A 17,509-nucleotide genomic window follows, 5' to 3' on the forward strand; every position below is an offset into this window, starting at 1 on the left:
CTGGGCTAAATCAAATCTGACTGTGAATTGGGAGGGTGGGGTGGAGGGGATGGGGGATGTTTCGTTCAGAAATGCATTTGACCTACCTCGTCCTGCCCCCAAACAACCTGGAGTTGTGTTAAAACTTGCTAAAGAAAAATCAGTGTCTCTGGGCATGAGGGCTTGGTGAATTATTCCGCCCTGGGCAGCTGTGCTTGGATGTGCCACTGAAAGGAATTACAGCGTTATTTGCATCTAGAAAGATGCCAGGCATGAGTGAAAACTAGTGCAGAGGCTGGAAGGCAGCGATGGGTTCCTGAATGAGTGTGCCCAAGACGAACTGGGACATGTGGTTCGTTCTCCTGGGGCAAACTGCAGTTGGACCAGGACTTAGTACGTGACAACACTAGGCCTTTCCAAAGCACCTTTCAGCTGAGGGCCACAAAGCATTCTACAAATAGGAATTTATAATCCTTGGCCTTTACACAGCACCCTGGCATCTAAGCATGAATACTGTAAGTAATCATTACAGTAGCCCTGTGGGGCAGGTAAGCATCATCCTCATGGGGAAATGAGCCCCCAAAAGGTCAAGTGACTTATGCAAGGCCACACAGCAAGTCAGTGGCAGAGCTGTAAACAAAACCTAGGTGTCCTGAGTCCCACTTCTGCTCCAACCACTAGACAGCGCCACCTCCCAGCACTAAACAGGGAATGAGCTATACGGCTTCTGTTTGGCAGAAGGACGAGAGGGGGCTGCTCAGGGCAATGTTGGTCCCTAACTCTTGCTGCCCGTTTACATTTGATCCCTGCACATTCAAATGTGCACACACACAACCGCTCTTGCATGGTGACCGGTTTCAGTGGCTGCCGTGTTAGTCTGTCAGCAAAAAAACTAAGGTGCCACAAGGACTCCTTGGAGACTAACTGATTCATTTGGGCATAAGCTTTCGTGGGCTACAGCCCACTTCTCTAGCCCACGAAAGCTTATGCCCAAATAAATGAATTAGTCTCTAAGGTGCCACAAGGACTCCTCGGTTTCTTTACAACCGCTCTTGCTCACTACAGTATTCCATCCCCAGTCCTGCCTCTCCGCAGACTTGCAGCAACTGAGTTTTACAAATACTGCAGATTCCACTTTCGCCTCCTTGTCCGTGTGTGAGTGAACAGGAGCTAAACTCCAGGGTATGTGGAAGAGATCAGAGTCCCTTGAGGAAAAGGAACCCATGTTACTGGGCAGAGGCACATCAGCCAGCCGGAAGAGACTGCTGGCCTCCGTGCTGGCTGCTCTCGAATCATGGAAGGTCTGTCTTCAGCAGTTACTGCAGGCTTCTAGTTTGAGGAAAGCTCTGTCTCAGGGGGGAGGGCGGGGAATATAAATTGTCAGACAGAGTTTCCTCTCCCAATTTTTTCTAACTTCATGTGACAAGGCTGCAAGCTTTGAGGTGTCTAACATAATCCATGGGAAGACAAAATGCAGCGGTCGGCTTTAGTGTCTTATTCTCAAGAAAAGATGGCAAATCGGAGTTAACCCTTTGGACACTGCAGTCTGTGGGCCCAATTCTGTTCTCGGTTCAGTGTAAATCCAGAGCCGCTATTGAAACTGATGGAGTTACTAGGTGCAATCTGACCAAGTGAGCAGGAATAAATTCTACGGAGATTAGCAAAATTGTAACTCCGCTAGCAGATACTGGGAAGGTGATATTAGCATGTGATGACTAAGGAGAGGGTGACCTTGCTTCCTGATTCAATCCTGAATCAATTCTGGGGCAGGGGGCTGGACCTCTTGGAAGTGCCACCGTTTGAATGGAGGCCCTGGCCACCTGTGAAGGTCTTGTAGCATCCTTTGTAAGAACAGATCTGACAGCTCTTGCCAAATGCCACGGAGGAATTGTGTTCTGCCTACCTAACAAACTCTCCCATTCCATTTGGATAACCTCCTTGGCATGCACCACATGCAGCGTAAAACAATTGCCATGTTGCACCACAGAGGTGGCTGCATTTCAGTAGTGTGAGCAGCAACAGTAAGTTAGTTTTGTAACTGTAGGGCCATTCATTACTATTTGTCTGAACCCAGTCCACTTTTCACTCTCCTAAATAAACTACAGGAGAGGTTTAAAAAAACCTGCATTCTTAACATGAAATAGTCCAGCTTATAGTTCTGCTACTTCCACTTTGTCTGCACTAGACTTTTAAAGAGGCTTGAGGCAAATTCTGCACTGACTCCAGGGTTGCCAGTCAGTACAGAATTTGCTCCATAAAGGCCACTGATCTTGTTTTCCTTCCGTAGGAGTAAACTAACGTTCCCACACTCTGATAGAAACCTTTGATCTGCACAGATTTAATTAATTACTTATGAATCTCTGGCCAATGTTACTCTGTTTGTCTCAGTGCGTCTCGACACCGCCCTCCCCCCCAGTCACTTCATGTAGTGGAATAGCTGAGAAGTGAGCCCAACTAATGGATTCGCCAACTTGTTGCTTATGTAACGGCCTTTTTTTTTTTCTTTTTTTTTCTTTTTTTTTTTTTAAATAAAACCCACTGAGGTAGCAATAATGAGCCACCATCTAGAACAACTTTAACAGAGCGCTGGAAAGGGGCCAAGACCTTTCCAAATGGAAATTATTCTCCTCGGGAATCACTGCATCAGATTTCAGACAAGCACTTCCCATTTTTAAATCTCCAATTTCCAGGAACCCATTCAAATGTGTGTGTGGGGCAGCGGGAGGGGGGATAATTTAAAAAAGTTTGAAACTGTTTGATGGGCTGAAAGCATCTGGGTGCAAAGACAGGTTTGCAAGACAGAAACAACTGAAAGAAGGTTGCGGTGTGGTTTTAAGAGATTGTTTGTGAAACAGGCATGACTGGCAAGACTGTCTACGTGCCACGCTTACCGTGCAAGTAATCGTGCAAAACTGTAAGTGCTTCAGGACAGGGACCATCTCTCTGCTGGGTTTATACCGTGTCTAGCCCAACAGGGGCCTGATCCCTTATCAAGGCCCCAAGGTATTATCACAATACAAAATGTTAAATACGCTCCATTGGGCTCAGAGAAGAGCCAGGAGATAGATTACAAAACCTGCCTTCTAGTGATAGACTGAAGAAGCTCGCTCCATTTAGCTTGCCAAAGAGAAGGTTAAGGGGTGACTTGAGCACAGTCTGTAAGTACCTACCTGGGGAACAAATATGTAATACTGGGCTCTTCAGTCGAGCAGAGAAAGGTGTAACATGATCCAACGGCTGGAAGTTGAATCTGGACACACTGAGATGAGAAATAAGGTGTACATTTTGAATGGTGAGCGTAATCAATCACCGGCACAACTAATCAAGGGTCGTGGGGGATTCTCCATTGCTGGCCATGTTTAAATCAAGAGTAGATGTTTTTCTAAGAGCCGCCCTAGGAATTATTTTGGGGCAGTTCGCTGGCCCGTGTTATGTAGGAGGTCAGACTAGAGGATCGTAATGGTCCCTTCTGGCCCTGGAAGCTATGAATTCCCATGTTCCAACTGACCACCCTTTCTTCACTCCAATCCCTCCTTTTAAAAAGCTGCCCCTCTTACAAAGCTTTCTGACCCTCTTCGGTGCTTGATGTAGCAGGGTAAGAATGAAATTCACCCCGTACAGAGGGCCAGCAGCAGGGCTAGGCACCAGTTAAGTCCTATCTTGAGGACTTGGGTGGAGCATAGGCCCCTGGGTATGGGACTGACCTTGCCCTATACCTAATGCTTCATAAGCTCTTTTGAGGAGGGATCTAGACTTGTAGACCATGACAAGGCACAATACAGGTCAGGAGAAAGGAGTGGCGAGTGAGAGGGTTATTGATGAGAAGGAGGGAGGGGATTGGAGGAGTAAAATGGGGGCGTTGAGACCTCTAAGGATTGGGGGTGGAGGGGCTGGCTGGGCAATTCCAGGTCATAAACCCACCCCCTGGGAGTGGATCTGGCTTGTTCCCCTTCTGTCTGGGACTGTATAGTCTGTATGTGATGCAGTTGTAATTGTTCCCAATCGTGGTACTAGTCCTGCAGCCCCTTAGAGCGAAAGGGGAGACGCTTCCCATAGACAGGGCTCCCCTCTGTGAGCCCTCGGAGCGCCCCTAGACCGCCGCGGCAGCCGTGCACTCAGAACTTGGAGGATGAGGCCTGTGATAATGATGATTATCATTCCATGGACCCGCCTGGCACCAGCCAGAGAGCACGGCTCAGACAGTTCAGTCTGCTGGAAAACAGAAATGCAGCCTCCCTCTGCATGTGAAAACCATTAGGCAACAGCACAGAAGCAACTCATGAGGCAAAACCCGTGAACATTCCCCTATCAACCACGCGTGCTGGAGGAACAGTCCGCGCCTGTCCCTGCTGCCAGAGATGGGAGGAGGGAGAGGAAAGAGACACCAACTTTGTGTCACACGCACAGGTGGCAATTTTCAAAGCCGACTGGGGGAGTCAGCCACACCCCTCTGGTTAATTTCAGAGAGAGAGAAGTGCGGCTAACTCTGAAAATAACAACCAAAGTTTTGTGGGGAGGCACAGGGGGAGACGCAGGGCCAAAGGGGCTACACAACATCTTCCTTCCACACACGTCACAGCCTGTTTGCCAGCGTTGATCTAATGCTGGAAATGCATTACGTGAGTGTTAGGAATGGGAACATCTGTTTTAGTTAAGCCATGCTGGGAAAGGAGAAACGGGATGCCACCGTTTGAACACAACCAGCCCAGCTATAAGACAAGGAGATGAACGGAGAAGTAAAAAATAGCCACTTAGACGTTCTTCCAAGCGCCACGAGCCTGCCAGATATAAATAAAAGGAACAATATCTGGCTTCAGCTACTAGAGGGGCCCATGTGTTCCTGTCAATACAATAACTCCTGGTGTATCTCCATGGACCCTATGATCTTGTGTTTGCAGCATAGCACCCTTCAAATATCTAGCCAGATAATGGACATTTAATTAGGGAACTGCCTGAAGAGATCTCTGAGCCATTACTAATTATCTCTGAGAAGTCATGGAGGGTGGGAGAGAGACCCAAGGACTAGAAAAGGGCAAATATAGGGCCTGTCTATAAAAACAGGGAATAAGGACAGCCCAGGGAATTACAGACTAGTCAGCTTAACTTCAGTACCTGGAAAGATAATGGAGCACTTGAACTGTTTGTCAGCACTTGAACTGTAATAAGAAACAGTCAATATGAATTTATCAAGACCAACCTAATATCCTTCTTTGACAGGGTAGCAAGCTTGTGAATGGGGTGAAGCAGCAGATTTCATATATCTTCACTATCTTGAATGACTGTCTCATGAACAAACTAGGGAAATATAACCTAGATGAACCTACTATCAGGTGAGTGCACAGCTAGTTGGAAAACCATACTCAGAGAGTAGTTGTCCATGGCTCACAATTGAGCCAGAAAGGTGCATTGAGTGGGGGCTCACACGAATCTGTCCTGGGTCCAGTTCTATTCAATATCTAGTCATAAATGATTTGGATAATGGCATATAAATGTACACAATAACATTTCCAGCCAATACCAAGCTGGGAGGGGTTGCAAGTGCTTTGGAGGATAGGATTAAAATTCAGAATGATCTTGACAAACTGGAGAAATGGTCTGAATTAAATAGGATGAAATCCAATACAGACAAATGCAAAGTACTTCATTTAGGAGGGAACAATCAATTGCACACATACAAAATGGGAAATAACTGCCTAGGACAGAGCACTGCAGAAAACAACCTAGGAGGAGGAGTGGATCACAAACTAAATATGAGTAAACAATGTAATATTGCAAAAAAAGCGACCATCATTCTGGAATAAATTAGCAGGAGTGTTGTAAGCAAGACACGAGACAGAATTCTTCCACTCCACTCAGCACTGAGAAGGCCTCAACTGGAGTATTATGTCCAGTTCTGGCTCCACACTTCAGGAAAGATGTGGACAAACTGAAGGAAGTCCAGAGGAAAGCAACAAAAATGATTCGAGGTCTAGAAAATGTGACCTATGAGAAAAGATTGAAAAAATTGGGTTTGTTTAGGCTGGAGAAGAGAAGACTGAGGGGGGACTTAATACCCGTTTTCAAGTACATAAAAGGTTGTTTGAGGAGGATGCATTGTTCTCCTTAGCCTTTGAGAATAGGACAAGAAGTAACATGCTTAAATTGCAGCAAGAGAGATTTTAGGTTAGACATCAGGAAAATCCTCCTACCTGTAAGCACTGGAACAAATTACCTAGGGAGGTTGTAGAATCTCTGTCAATGAAGGTTTTTAAGAACAGGTAGACAAACACCTGTCAGTGGCGATCTGGATAATACTTAATCCTGTCTCAGTGTAGGGGACTGGACTAGATGATTCTACAATGTACCCATCACCTTGGTATCTAAATATACAACCCAGGTCCACTTGCACCCCAAGTGAGAATTGTACTGCTACCTCCAAGCATACTCCTGAAGGGACCTGTAAACAGATGCTTTTACCAACCTGATCTCAAACTCCACATACTGTAGAGTCAGAAAATCACTTCACTCCCTTCCTAGAGTGTGGCTTTTTGAACAAAGAAATTATCTGCACAACATAAAAATTCAGCTCAGACCTTCCCAAGCTTGGGTGCTTCTAGGGTTCCTCCTCTGAAACTGCTCAGCCCCCACCCTACATCCTCTCTTCCAAGAGCCACTCCCATCTCTTGGGGGCTACAAGCCATTTACTTCAGCAGAACCCACTTAACCCATTCCTAGTAGGATCAACACCTGCTAACAGGATGGGGTGTTTCAGAAAAATACTGCCTGCGGGTTATAGAGCCCAAAGAATTTTACAAACAACTAAAGGCCACAGTGGATGGTGTGCAGCATTTTCTGCCCCCATCAAAACTGCAGGGAAAGCCGGTGCAAGTCACTACCTACAGAACTTGCCGTAAATGATGCTGTTAGCCTCTCAGTGGTCTGCAAGCCCCCCACCCTTCCAATGAAGACCTCGAGGCAGCTGCAATTGGGAAAGCTCTGAGCAACGTGAAGCCATACTGGTCAGGTACAAGGAGGGCAAGGGATTGCAGTGCATGGGTTGAGAGCTGTGTTGCGCCCAAGGCTGGCACAGCCAAGAGGCTGCAAGTCCAAGCAGAATGTCATTAGTGACGTTTGCACTGGGAAACTTGCACAGATTCCTGGCTCTAGCCCATCCTGCCAATTCCTCACCAGGAACCTCAGTTTCAGAGCAGAAGCAGTGAGCCGTGTGCCTTTAAAATGTCTTTATTCCAGAGAAGGTGCTATCGTCATTGGGCCAAATTCTGTCTATTGACTTCAGCAGGCCCCTGTAAGTGAAGGCAGAATCCAGCCCCCTGTGCATAGTTTTCTTGTTTTCTCACAACACTGCAAAAAAGACACACATCTGCACCAGTGTGAGTCTGGGCACACACAATCTGTAGCTCTCTGTTCAAAGGGTAGAAGGGGTTGCGTGTCTTTGCACAAACACTTTTCAAATTATCCCAATTCCGATACTCAACGCCTGCAAACTCCAACCGAGGAAAGTGTGTGGTTCCATAGGTGCTGGAACTGGGGGTGCGGTAGCACCCCCTGGCTTGAAGTGGTTTCCATCATATCCAGGGTTTACAGTTTGGTTCAATGGCTCTCAGCACCCCCACTACACAAATTATTCCAGCACCCTTGTTTGGTTCCCATTATAGCATGTACCCTCAATACAAAAACGTTACTCACGCTAGCAGGCTCTGGCCTAGAACACATGTATAGTGTTTGGGTTTTCTGTCCCAGTTGCCTAACAGTAACTGGAATGTAATCAGACAAGGAATGACTTGAACACAACTTGAGATGGGTAAGACAGTTATGAGTTCCTGGCATGGGGTTTCAAAGCTTCTTTCATCATGAGTTTCTGTTTTGTTTTTTCTGAATGGTCTTAGCTTGCAAAAATCTGTTCAGCAGATTCTGTTATGTTATTGCCAAAGTCAGCCAGTCCAGTTTCTCCCATCCCATGATAACACACACTAACTTGCTTTTCTTAGGCTACTAAGCTGGTAGCTGTGCATGCTGTTCCTGTCCTGAACTCCATATTGTGCAGCCAGATGTTCTCTGCCCTTCCCGTTTTGGTAAATGTTTAAATTGTGCTTTTGAGATAGGAAAAACAAAGGCAAACGTCTATGATGCCTTTCAGCTTGAGAGAACTTGTAAATAGTTTTGGGATATCTCCCCAGTCCTGCAACTGGCTCCATCCAGGTGGGACCCTGACTCCCTGCACAGCCCATAGCTTCTGACATGCCCACCCCAGAGGAGGTTGCTACTGTTTTACTAGCAGCAGACACCAGTGCTATGCTGAAGTTGAGGACAGGAAGTGAAGAATACTGAATCAGTTGAAACCTGAGTGGGGATTTCAGGGAGGCAGCCTATATAAACCAAACTGGCATTACAGCACGTTACCATGGTTACTGTCCCTGCTCTTACTAAAATCCCCCTGGCACTTTTCATTACCACACACAGTCCACACCTCCTTTTTCATCTCTGCCCCAAAATGGCACTGGTACAAACCAGTGCACTGTAGCACCAGGCTGAGCACTGGCACAGAAAAGTGTTATCTAATAAATTAAAACCATTGTGCCATATACGGGACTTTCCTGGGCTCTCATGCTATCTAAGTACTGACCAGGTCTGGTGCTACTTAGCTTCTGAGATATGAGACCACAACCGGTGGTGGTCTGTCTTTTCTGCTAACCTATACACTATGGGTTAATAGGCACATTTCCTCCCAGTCAGACTATGCAGAAAATAATGTTTATTTAAATCCATCAGCTGCATGCCTCTTAAAAATTGATGAATACAAAAACAACAAAAAGATTCTGGTTTCTAGTCATGGTTTCTGCAATTTTGCCACAAGAAATGCCATCCATGGCTATACTGGAAATTGCAAACACTGCTACTGATGACCAAATGCTTTAAATCTGTTTTCATGATTTTAACTTTTTTTGTTGTTGTTACCCTTTACCACCATTCAGTTTTTGGCTTGCAATGCATTGTGAAATATTTATACCTCACATGTAGTCTTGCTGAAGCTAAACTGGAATTTATTATCAGTATCTTAGGGCTGGTCTATACTAGACAATTAGATCAACCCAGCTACAGCATTCGGTGGTGTGAAAAATCGACACTGCTGAGCGATGTAGTTAAGACAGCCTGAGGGGGTATGTCTACATGACAAAATTATGTTGACCTAAGTTACGTTGGCATACAGCTGCCACACTAACTAAATGGCTTTTGCGTGTCCACACTGCACTCCTTGTGTTGGTGGTGCGCGGCCTGACCCGGAGCGCTTGTACCGACTGTACTGTCAGCATGGGCCATTGTGGGATGGCTTCTGAAAGCCAGAAACAGTCAATGTAAGCAACGCCGTGTCTACACTGGCAGTGACATTGACATTGACTCTACGGCGCTCGGGGAGGGAGAGTTATTAAGTTGGTGTAGCAGGATGATTATGTCAGTGGGAGCAAAATTTTAGTGTGGACGCTTCCATAGTTAGGTCAGTGTAAGCTGCCTTGTGTCATCCTAACTCTGTAGTGTAGACCAGGCCTAAGTCCCCATGTGGAGAGTGCTAAATTGATGTAAGAATTCTTCTGTCAATCTAGCTACTGCGTCTTGAGGAGATGGATTACCTACACCAATAGGAGAACCTCTCCCCTCGGCGTAGGTAGCGTCTACACTGAAGCGTTACAGTCGTCACTGTGCCGCTGTAGTCTTTCAAGTGTATGCAAGCTCTTAGTAAAAAGAACCCTGTAATATGAAAACCTAGCTAGCCTTCTCCTGAATGAGAATGTAACTTACGAAAAGAAGGGTCTAATTCAAAAGCTTCATCCTCTTTGTGGACCAGCCATTAAGGGGAACGTGACCTGCTCTGTACAAGCATGTTATGCTAGGCAAGGGGAGGAGGTATGGGGGGGGGAGGGGAGTCAATAGAACGGAGGTCGATCTGGCCCTCGGGTCTTTGAAGTTGACAGGAAGACGTCCATAGGTAGGTGATGGGGAAGCAGTGTTACATAAGGATAATGCGTCCATAAAGAAGAACAGGGCCTGGAGAAGTAGAAGAGAGACAACACAGAAATCCAGCACGGAAAACCACTGCGTGGAAAATAATTCACAATGAGCTACAACAAGGAATTCCATTCAACTACAAACGGGGAGCAAAGCATTAACAGGTGACTTTTTAAAAACTGCTTGATTAAAACGTAGGATTAAAAACAGCAAAGATTCCCATGGTGCGAGAGCAGAACGAAGCAGCTGAACAAATCTCGCTTGCCTTACTCACATGAGTAGACTACCAGTGGGCCAACCTGCCTGAATAGTGGTTTGGGACTGGGCCCATGCTGTCACTTGAAAATGCAAAAGCAAGAAGGAGCTGCATTAAAGGGGGGGTGGAATAAGCTATACAATTAGCTCTAAAATGAAGGAAGTGACACAAGGAAAATGAATTGCAGAAGGAAAGAGAAAAACAATGACACACAAGCAAAACACCTTCTAAACATCACCTGAATTTCAGGATAACCCAGCCACACGAACTGTACAAAGATAAGGCGTTCCCTCACACTCACCCTACCCATTATCCCTCCCAGTAGATCGTTGGAAGGAATGATTTACTGATCAAGAAATTATTTAGCACAATCATTTTAAAACAACAAACACAGAGCAAGTCCCACAGCTGGATTTATTTTCATTGTGTTAAAATTCTATTTCTTAACTCTTTTTAAATATATAGGAGCAAAACACCATCAGGTGCCTCCAAAGCCTCTTCCCAAACACTGATAAATACTTAGGACCTGATCCTGCATCACTGAATTGCAGCAGAACAGGGTCTCTGGTGAACTCTGTATTCACTCCACCCACTTGAGGTGTCTAGCTGTGGTTTCTTAGTTTGTCTCCTTAAATTATTGCTCTTGTTCACATTTGGTTGCACTGAATTACTAAGTGCAAATTCTTACATGGTTGGGCTGGAGTCTAGGAGGCAAGAGACTTCTCTGTCACTCCAGTTTCTATATGGCAGCTTGGCAAATTCTCTGAGCAAATACACAGAAACCACTCTAACGCCATCTCTCAGACTGACAGTGTTTTCCCCAAACAGTAGGTTGTTGTTGTTACTAAAATGCTCTATGCCAGCAGCAGACAAAAAGCCAAAGTTAGATGTCAGAATAAAAAGCCAATAAAAACTTAAGATATAGGGGTCATTTGTCTGAAACATCTGGAAGGAGAGTAGCAAACTCTGTAGTCCACTGTAGGGCATTGCCTTAAACAAAACAGACATTACAGTGACACCTCACTAATAATACCTTAGCTCATTGGCATCAATCATGTACTACATAATCCCTACCTTGTTCAATGTATTAACTGTGACATATTTTCCTTATGTACCTCATGCATTTTTGTCCTTTCAATAGACTGAGTTCATTTTGTTTTTAATTAATTTTATTCCTGCACCTCAACTTGTGCTCTCTTTTAAAAAAAAGTCTTTGGGGAAAAAAGAAAACCAGAACCTCAAGTTTAGGTGGAGATAAAGATGCTTATTTGAGTGAGATTCAGGTTTTTCATGACTGAAGTAGGGATGTTTTGGTTTTGTGAGCTGGCTGCTTTTGTACAGAGAGAGTGTTTCGCTACTGCTGCTTTGTTTTAATTGGATTTCATTTTTCATTATCTGTCAAGCATGACTTGAATCTTGGATAGGAATTTCTTATGTTTATATGTTGAAATAGAAATAAATAAATTCTATTAATGACTCGGAGACCTACTGAAACTTACCAAGTCATGCAAATAACTGAATTAGGAAAAATAAAACATATATGTGCCTGCATCTTAAAATACATTTATACTGACAGGGTTTGCTTATATTATTTGTTAGGCAACATAAAAATAAGGGTTGCTGACACATCCCCCTATAATAAGGAGGGTTAAATTAGTAATACAGGTCCCAAAACTGCAAAGATTTAACACACGTCAGTAATTCTACATGCCTAAGCCGTCTCACTGAAGCTAATGGAACTACTGAAATGTGCGCGTTGGCAGGTTTGGGCCCACAGATTGTAAGAGCAACAACGAGACCTTGCTGCAGCATTCTGATAGTGGTATCACCCAAGAATGACCGCTATTATGGATTACTGAAGGACAAATACATGAGTTTCTACTGAACATGTTTAGTCTTGAGAAAAGGAGATCTGATAACGGTCTTCAAATATGCTGAGGGCTGTTTTTAAAGAGGACTGTGAACAATTGTTCTCCACGTCCACTGAAAGTAGGAAAAGAAGCAGTGGTCTTAATTTGCAGCAAGGGAGATTTAGGTTAGCTATTAGGGAAATCTTTCTAACAGTAAGGGTAGTGAAACTCTGAAATAATCTTCCAACGGAGGTTGTGGAATCCCTGTCATGGGAGGCTTTTAAGAACCAGATGGACAAACACTTGTCAGGGATGGTCTAGGTTTTCTGCCTCAGTGCAGGGGGCTGGACTTGATGACTTTTCATGCTCCCTTCCAGACTGACATTTCTATGGACAAGATTCTAATCCCTGTATTTAAAAAAAGAGTCACTAAGATACTCCAGAGGTGTCAGAAACAGTAAATTTTCACAGGGGAAAGAAAACAAGTCTCTGATCTCAACTGAAATCTAAATCAGGATTATCTGTCTCACCAAAAAGATCTAATATCCCAAACAAAAAGTTTCCATAAATCCACAACCAATGGGAGAAGAACACTAAGATATTAGCAGAATTCCTCTCAATTGGGGTGAACATACAGAACGGCCAGGGTTGCTACTTGAAAACTCTTGCACTTAAAGTACCTTTTTACATTAAGGACTGAAGATGATCAATTTACACAATAGCCTTTCCTCTTATGTTTGTTTAGACATTTTATATGAGATGTCTTCAAGTTATTTGCCTTATAGGGTGACTAACTTTGATTTGGTGTTGCTATTAAGTGGAACAGGAGACTGCTTTCATCTAGGTATGCAGACTATATTTCTGGCAGTACTTGTTTTCCTTGGTGATTCTTTGGATGTGGCATTTCTTCTGTATTCATGGTAACCGTTCCCTCAGTGTTTGCAATTTTGAATACGAAAACGCCGTGTCTGTTATGCTGGCCAAAAGAGGTTTTATCATGAGCATTCCTATCCCAGACTCCGATTCTACACTTGCACACATGTAATCGCATTGACTTCAGTGGGACTGTTAATATGTGCATAACTGCTAAATTGAGGACTTCACCACAAAGGTTATATAATTCCTTCAGGGCTCATAGTTGCTGATCAGCACTGCTTTCATAAAGGTTGATGGAGATGCATTTTGTGTTTAAAAATTATTTATACAACCTTTTTCTTATTACAAAATATCACTGCAAGCCATTACGTGAGAATAGGAAGCAGAATATTTAAGTCCAACCGCCTTGTCTGTCAGTAGTCAATAAAGGCAGCACATCATGGTTAGGTTGTAAAGTTTCCCTCCTATCTTGTGGGGTGTAAAGATCTGGGGCTAAATGCACCCCTGGAGTAACTCAACTCCTATAGCTCTTATCATACAGTTATGACACCCATAATGACATGCTCACGCTTTCTCCCTGTTAGAAGGTCAAACAGGATAGCGATCTTTCTACACTCTATCTTTTTGTATTTCATATCCAGATTCTGCAGTGCATTCCCAAAGGAGGAGCACAACTTCACCATAACTTATGCCAAGAGAGACAGTATTAAAAACACATACTTTGATCCCCAACAGAGCCTTTACTGGGCATCCTAAATGATCCATATCCTGCCAAAGTTCCCTTTGCAAATTCAGAAATAGCTCAAATTTGTGATTTCCAAAGAAGATCACTCTTCTTGTGAACCATTCGCATTAACAGGGCTGTAAACAAATAATTTCACATAAATTAAAATAGGAAAAATCCTGCTGCTAATAATATTACCTTGGGGTTTCAATGTGCTTGCTCCAGTAGAATGTATAACATGCTTTGAGTATTTAAGTTAGATGATGTCCAGTAGCTCTTGTATAATATATTAAGGGCCCATCCTAATTGTTCAGGGTGCTTTTACCACCCAACACCGCTGCACAATAATTAGCTGTCTTAAGCACTCACTCGCAAAATGAGTAATACCCATAAAACCGCCACAATAACCCCAACTTGGTTTAGAAAGCTTGAACTGACGTTCCAGTGACACTTAATCCTCATCACTGTCTTCAGAAGCCTTTTAAAGATCCTTATGAGAAGAGACCAATTTTATACACCACTTGTTTTGTCCAAAGCAAAATTAAATTTGCAGAACCTCCATCATAAATGTCTAACTCTGCCTATTGTGTAGCTCGCACAACCAGTAAATACATAAAAATTAATCTTGCCCAGTTGACGGATTTCTGCAAAATTCACTTTCTACTTTATTTTAAGAAATAAATTTACAAACTTAGCAAGATGTACAACTTCAAGGAACATGTTTTTATATCCTAGGGCCAGAGTATATTTCTACAATTTAAATCTCCCAGTAAAAGAAACACTTAATGCTCTAATTTTGTTGTAGGAACATACTTAAAATACACACCTCCACTTCTAGATGAAAAGCTGTAGTTCTCTCCGAAGCTATGCTAGGTCTGTCCCCCCTGTTCCACATTATAAAGTTTTCAAAGGTATTTGTGATTTTTTTTATTCTTAAAAAAAGTACAAAAAGGTGAATGACTTACAGCTTGTATAGGTTCCTGAATACTGCACGCTTCACGGGATTGCCAGTAGAATTATGCAAAACAATGGCCTTTTAAAACTTCACAGATTTAAAAATTATTGTTAAGCGACACTAGCACTAAAGCTGATATTTACCATATTGCAATATCAGTAGGATGTGGATAAACGGACACTTTCTTATTGCACAGGGAAATAACATTTAGGTGTCTGCTTCCTTTCCAACAAAACCTATGAGAGGGTTTTGTCCCCTGAAGAACAGAAAAGTTATTCCCTCAAAAGTTTTATCTATGTAGGACAACTACTGATCTGAACTCACTCGTTAAAAGAAAAAATAACAATTCCCACAGCTCCTCTTCAGCCTGTTTAAAAGACTAGAATAGCAGGTTTATTTAACTGACAGAACCATTCTATGGATCAGCCTGATTCTTAAACCTGACTTGGTCATTAAGTCACTGAATCAAAAGCCAGTTAGAAATGTACTAATCACCTTGCTTTGCTGCTACTTCTCTCTAGAAGTTTTGATCAAACATTTGAATTGTCTTTGTATCTGCCCCTGACACAGCCAACGCTCGAACCATGGCCACGGGGTTTCGTCTATAGATAGGGCCTTCACTCCGTAACTTCCACGGGGGTTCTCTGAAACCCACTGCACAACACCTCTCTGCCCCAGCCCAAAGCAACAGGGAATGGCCTGTTATTCTCCTCTAACATACCAGAGAACACCTTAAAAGCATGGCATAACCATAACACTGTTATTCAGGATCCTGGTAGAAGCCCACAGTCCTGAGCTTGCAAAGATTTGCAAAGTCGGCACACCACTTACAATGCAAAAAGTTGAGCACACGCAGAAGTCTATGCAAAGATCCAAGCCTACATTTGCAAGGCAGTTGCTTGATTCTGTCAACACTTATGAATGTGACTTCATGCATGTTAGCCCTGGTTGTGGGTGTCATCAGCAAAGTTACACACACAACACAGGAGGCTAAGGGGCCTCCTAGGTCATCAAATCCAGTGTCCTGCTACTGCTGGCAGCCTGTTACTTACACACAAGTAACATGATTCACATGAGGTGTCCCACTGAAGCCATTGTGTGAAGTTACATGCAGGGCTGGAGGGCCTTCATTTACAGATGCTGGAGTTGTTTCCCTTTGATTTCTCCACCAGGCCACTGAATCATTCTTAGTTAAATCACATACTTCAGTAAGTACAGTTCTGCACACATTCCAGTTCTTGCACCTCTAGTACTAAGCAATCTGCCCTTGGTTTTTCCATAGTTGCCTGTGCTGTCACAGGTATGATGTGTGTCCCAGCATAAATCACAGCAAGTTCTATTGCTACAAAATCCCCACTGCAAGACAAGGAAAACTACTGCTGGAAAGAAAGTTTACTAAAACCGCCAGGGCACCTCCAATTCTTCAAGGTGAGGTTTCAGGACCCGGCTCACTTGGAAAGATCCCAGCCCCGCTGGTGGGGGAGGAAGGGGGTTGCTAACGTTCACAGGTTTAAAACAAAATTATTCCTCCGTGGAAGGAATTCTTACGCCTCGTGCGATCTAGCTCTCAGCCCCGGGCTCCCGTGCCAGCTGCAGCTCTGGTGGCAGGCAGGTCAGTGCTACCCTCGCGCTTCTCTTCCTTTGACCCCCAAGCCAGGCTGCGGGGCAGAGGCTCGCGCCTGCTGGGGACAGAGGAGGGGGGGACCTGCCTTCCACACGCCTCCCCACTCCCACCCCGCAGCCCCGAGCCTAGCCACGTCCCGGCAAGGGGAGAGCGGAGCGGGGACTTTGTTTCCTGAGCAACCTGCGAGCCGGAGGCGGCTCGGCTGCTCAGCCCGGCTCGTGCCCGGGTGGGTGGCACCCCCAGGCCGCTCCCCGGGTGCCCGTGCGCCCCCTCCCCGTGCGCCCAGGGCGCAGCCGGACTTACAGAGCGGTGGCTGCCGGCGGGACGCCGATCGCCGGGCGCTGCTCCAGCCCCCGCGAGGAGCAGTTCACCAGGCAGGAGCCCGGGGCCCGGCCGCCGGCGCAGGAGCAGCTGGGGCCGCAGGGCTGGCAGCTCTGGGCGAGGGGGCCCCTGGCCGCGGCCAGCCCCCCGCACAGGAGGCAGCAGAGCAGGCACCAGCCCGAGACGGGGAGCCCGGCCGAGGGGACGCCATGTTTGCGCTGTGATCCAGTGTGTCCATTTCCAAACGGCATCGCTCACTGCGGGCAGGGCATGGCCCCGGCCCGCCGATCCCCCCGGCCCGGACAGCCCCGGGCCCGGGACGCGCTCGGCTCAGCACCGGCCGGCCCGCTGCATGGCCCCTGCCTGGGCTCAGCGGCCCCGACGCATCGCGCTCCTCCGGCCAGGGCTCGGGCTGCGCGCTGTGTCCTGCCCGCCGCTGCAGCGCTGGCCTGGGACGCGGCTAGGGCTCCTCCTCCCGCCGCCCGGCCCGCCGCGCCAGCATCCTCCTCCGCCCTGACAGCTGGAGCCCAGCGCCCCGCTGCGCTGCCCGGGGCCTGCCGCCAGCTCCCCGCTCCGCCCCTCGCCGCTCCGCCCGGCGCGGGGAGGGAAAGCCAGGCCCTGGGCGGCCCGGGCTGCTCCGAGCCCCCGCTGCCCCCGCAGCAGCCGCCCCCGCCGCCCCTCTCCTGCGGCCGGGAGCTCACGGCTGAGCACGCCCGGGAAGTTTCCTTCTCCTCCGCCAGGGCAGAGGGAAAGAGAGGGAGAAAGAAGCAGCTCTGCCCGGCGGTGCCGTGTGCCCCAGATCCCGTCTCTCCTGTGGGCTCCACAAACCCAGGCCTGCCCTGTAAGAACTAGACACACACCCCCCCCCAAGACACACACACACACACTCCCCGATCGCCCCTGAAAGCAAGAAGACCCGGAG

At 46.1% G+C, this 17,509-nt stretch overlaps 1 protein-coding gene across 3 annotated transcripts in view; it reads right to left on the reverse strand.

The window, feature by feature from the left end:
* PKD1 (polycystin 1, transient receptor potential channel interacting) overlaps positions 1-17,088 on the reverse strand; it is a 139,076-nt gene extending 121,988 nt beyond the window's left edge. For all 3 annotated transcript variants that reach the window (XM_039490882.1, XM_039490883.1, XM_039490880.1), the window contains exon 1: positions 16,570-17,088. In XM_039490882.1, the coding sequence (XP_039346816.1) occupies positions 16,570-16,838 (269 nt within the window). In that variant the 5' untranslated portion in view covers positions 16,839-17,088. The remainder of the gene's footprint in view (positions 1-16,569) is intronic.
* Positions 17,089-17,509: the final 421 nt, after the last annotated feature.

Source organism: Mauremys reevesii, linkage group 10 (assembly GCF_016161935.1).
Source record: "Mauremys reevesii isolate NIE-2019 linkage group 10, ASM1616193v1, whole genome shotgun sequence".
Taxonomy (NCBI): Eukaryota; Metazoa; Chordata; order Testudines; family Geoemydidae; genus Mauremys; species Mauremys reevesii.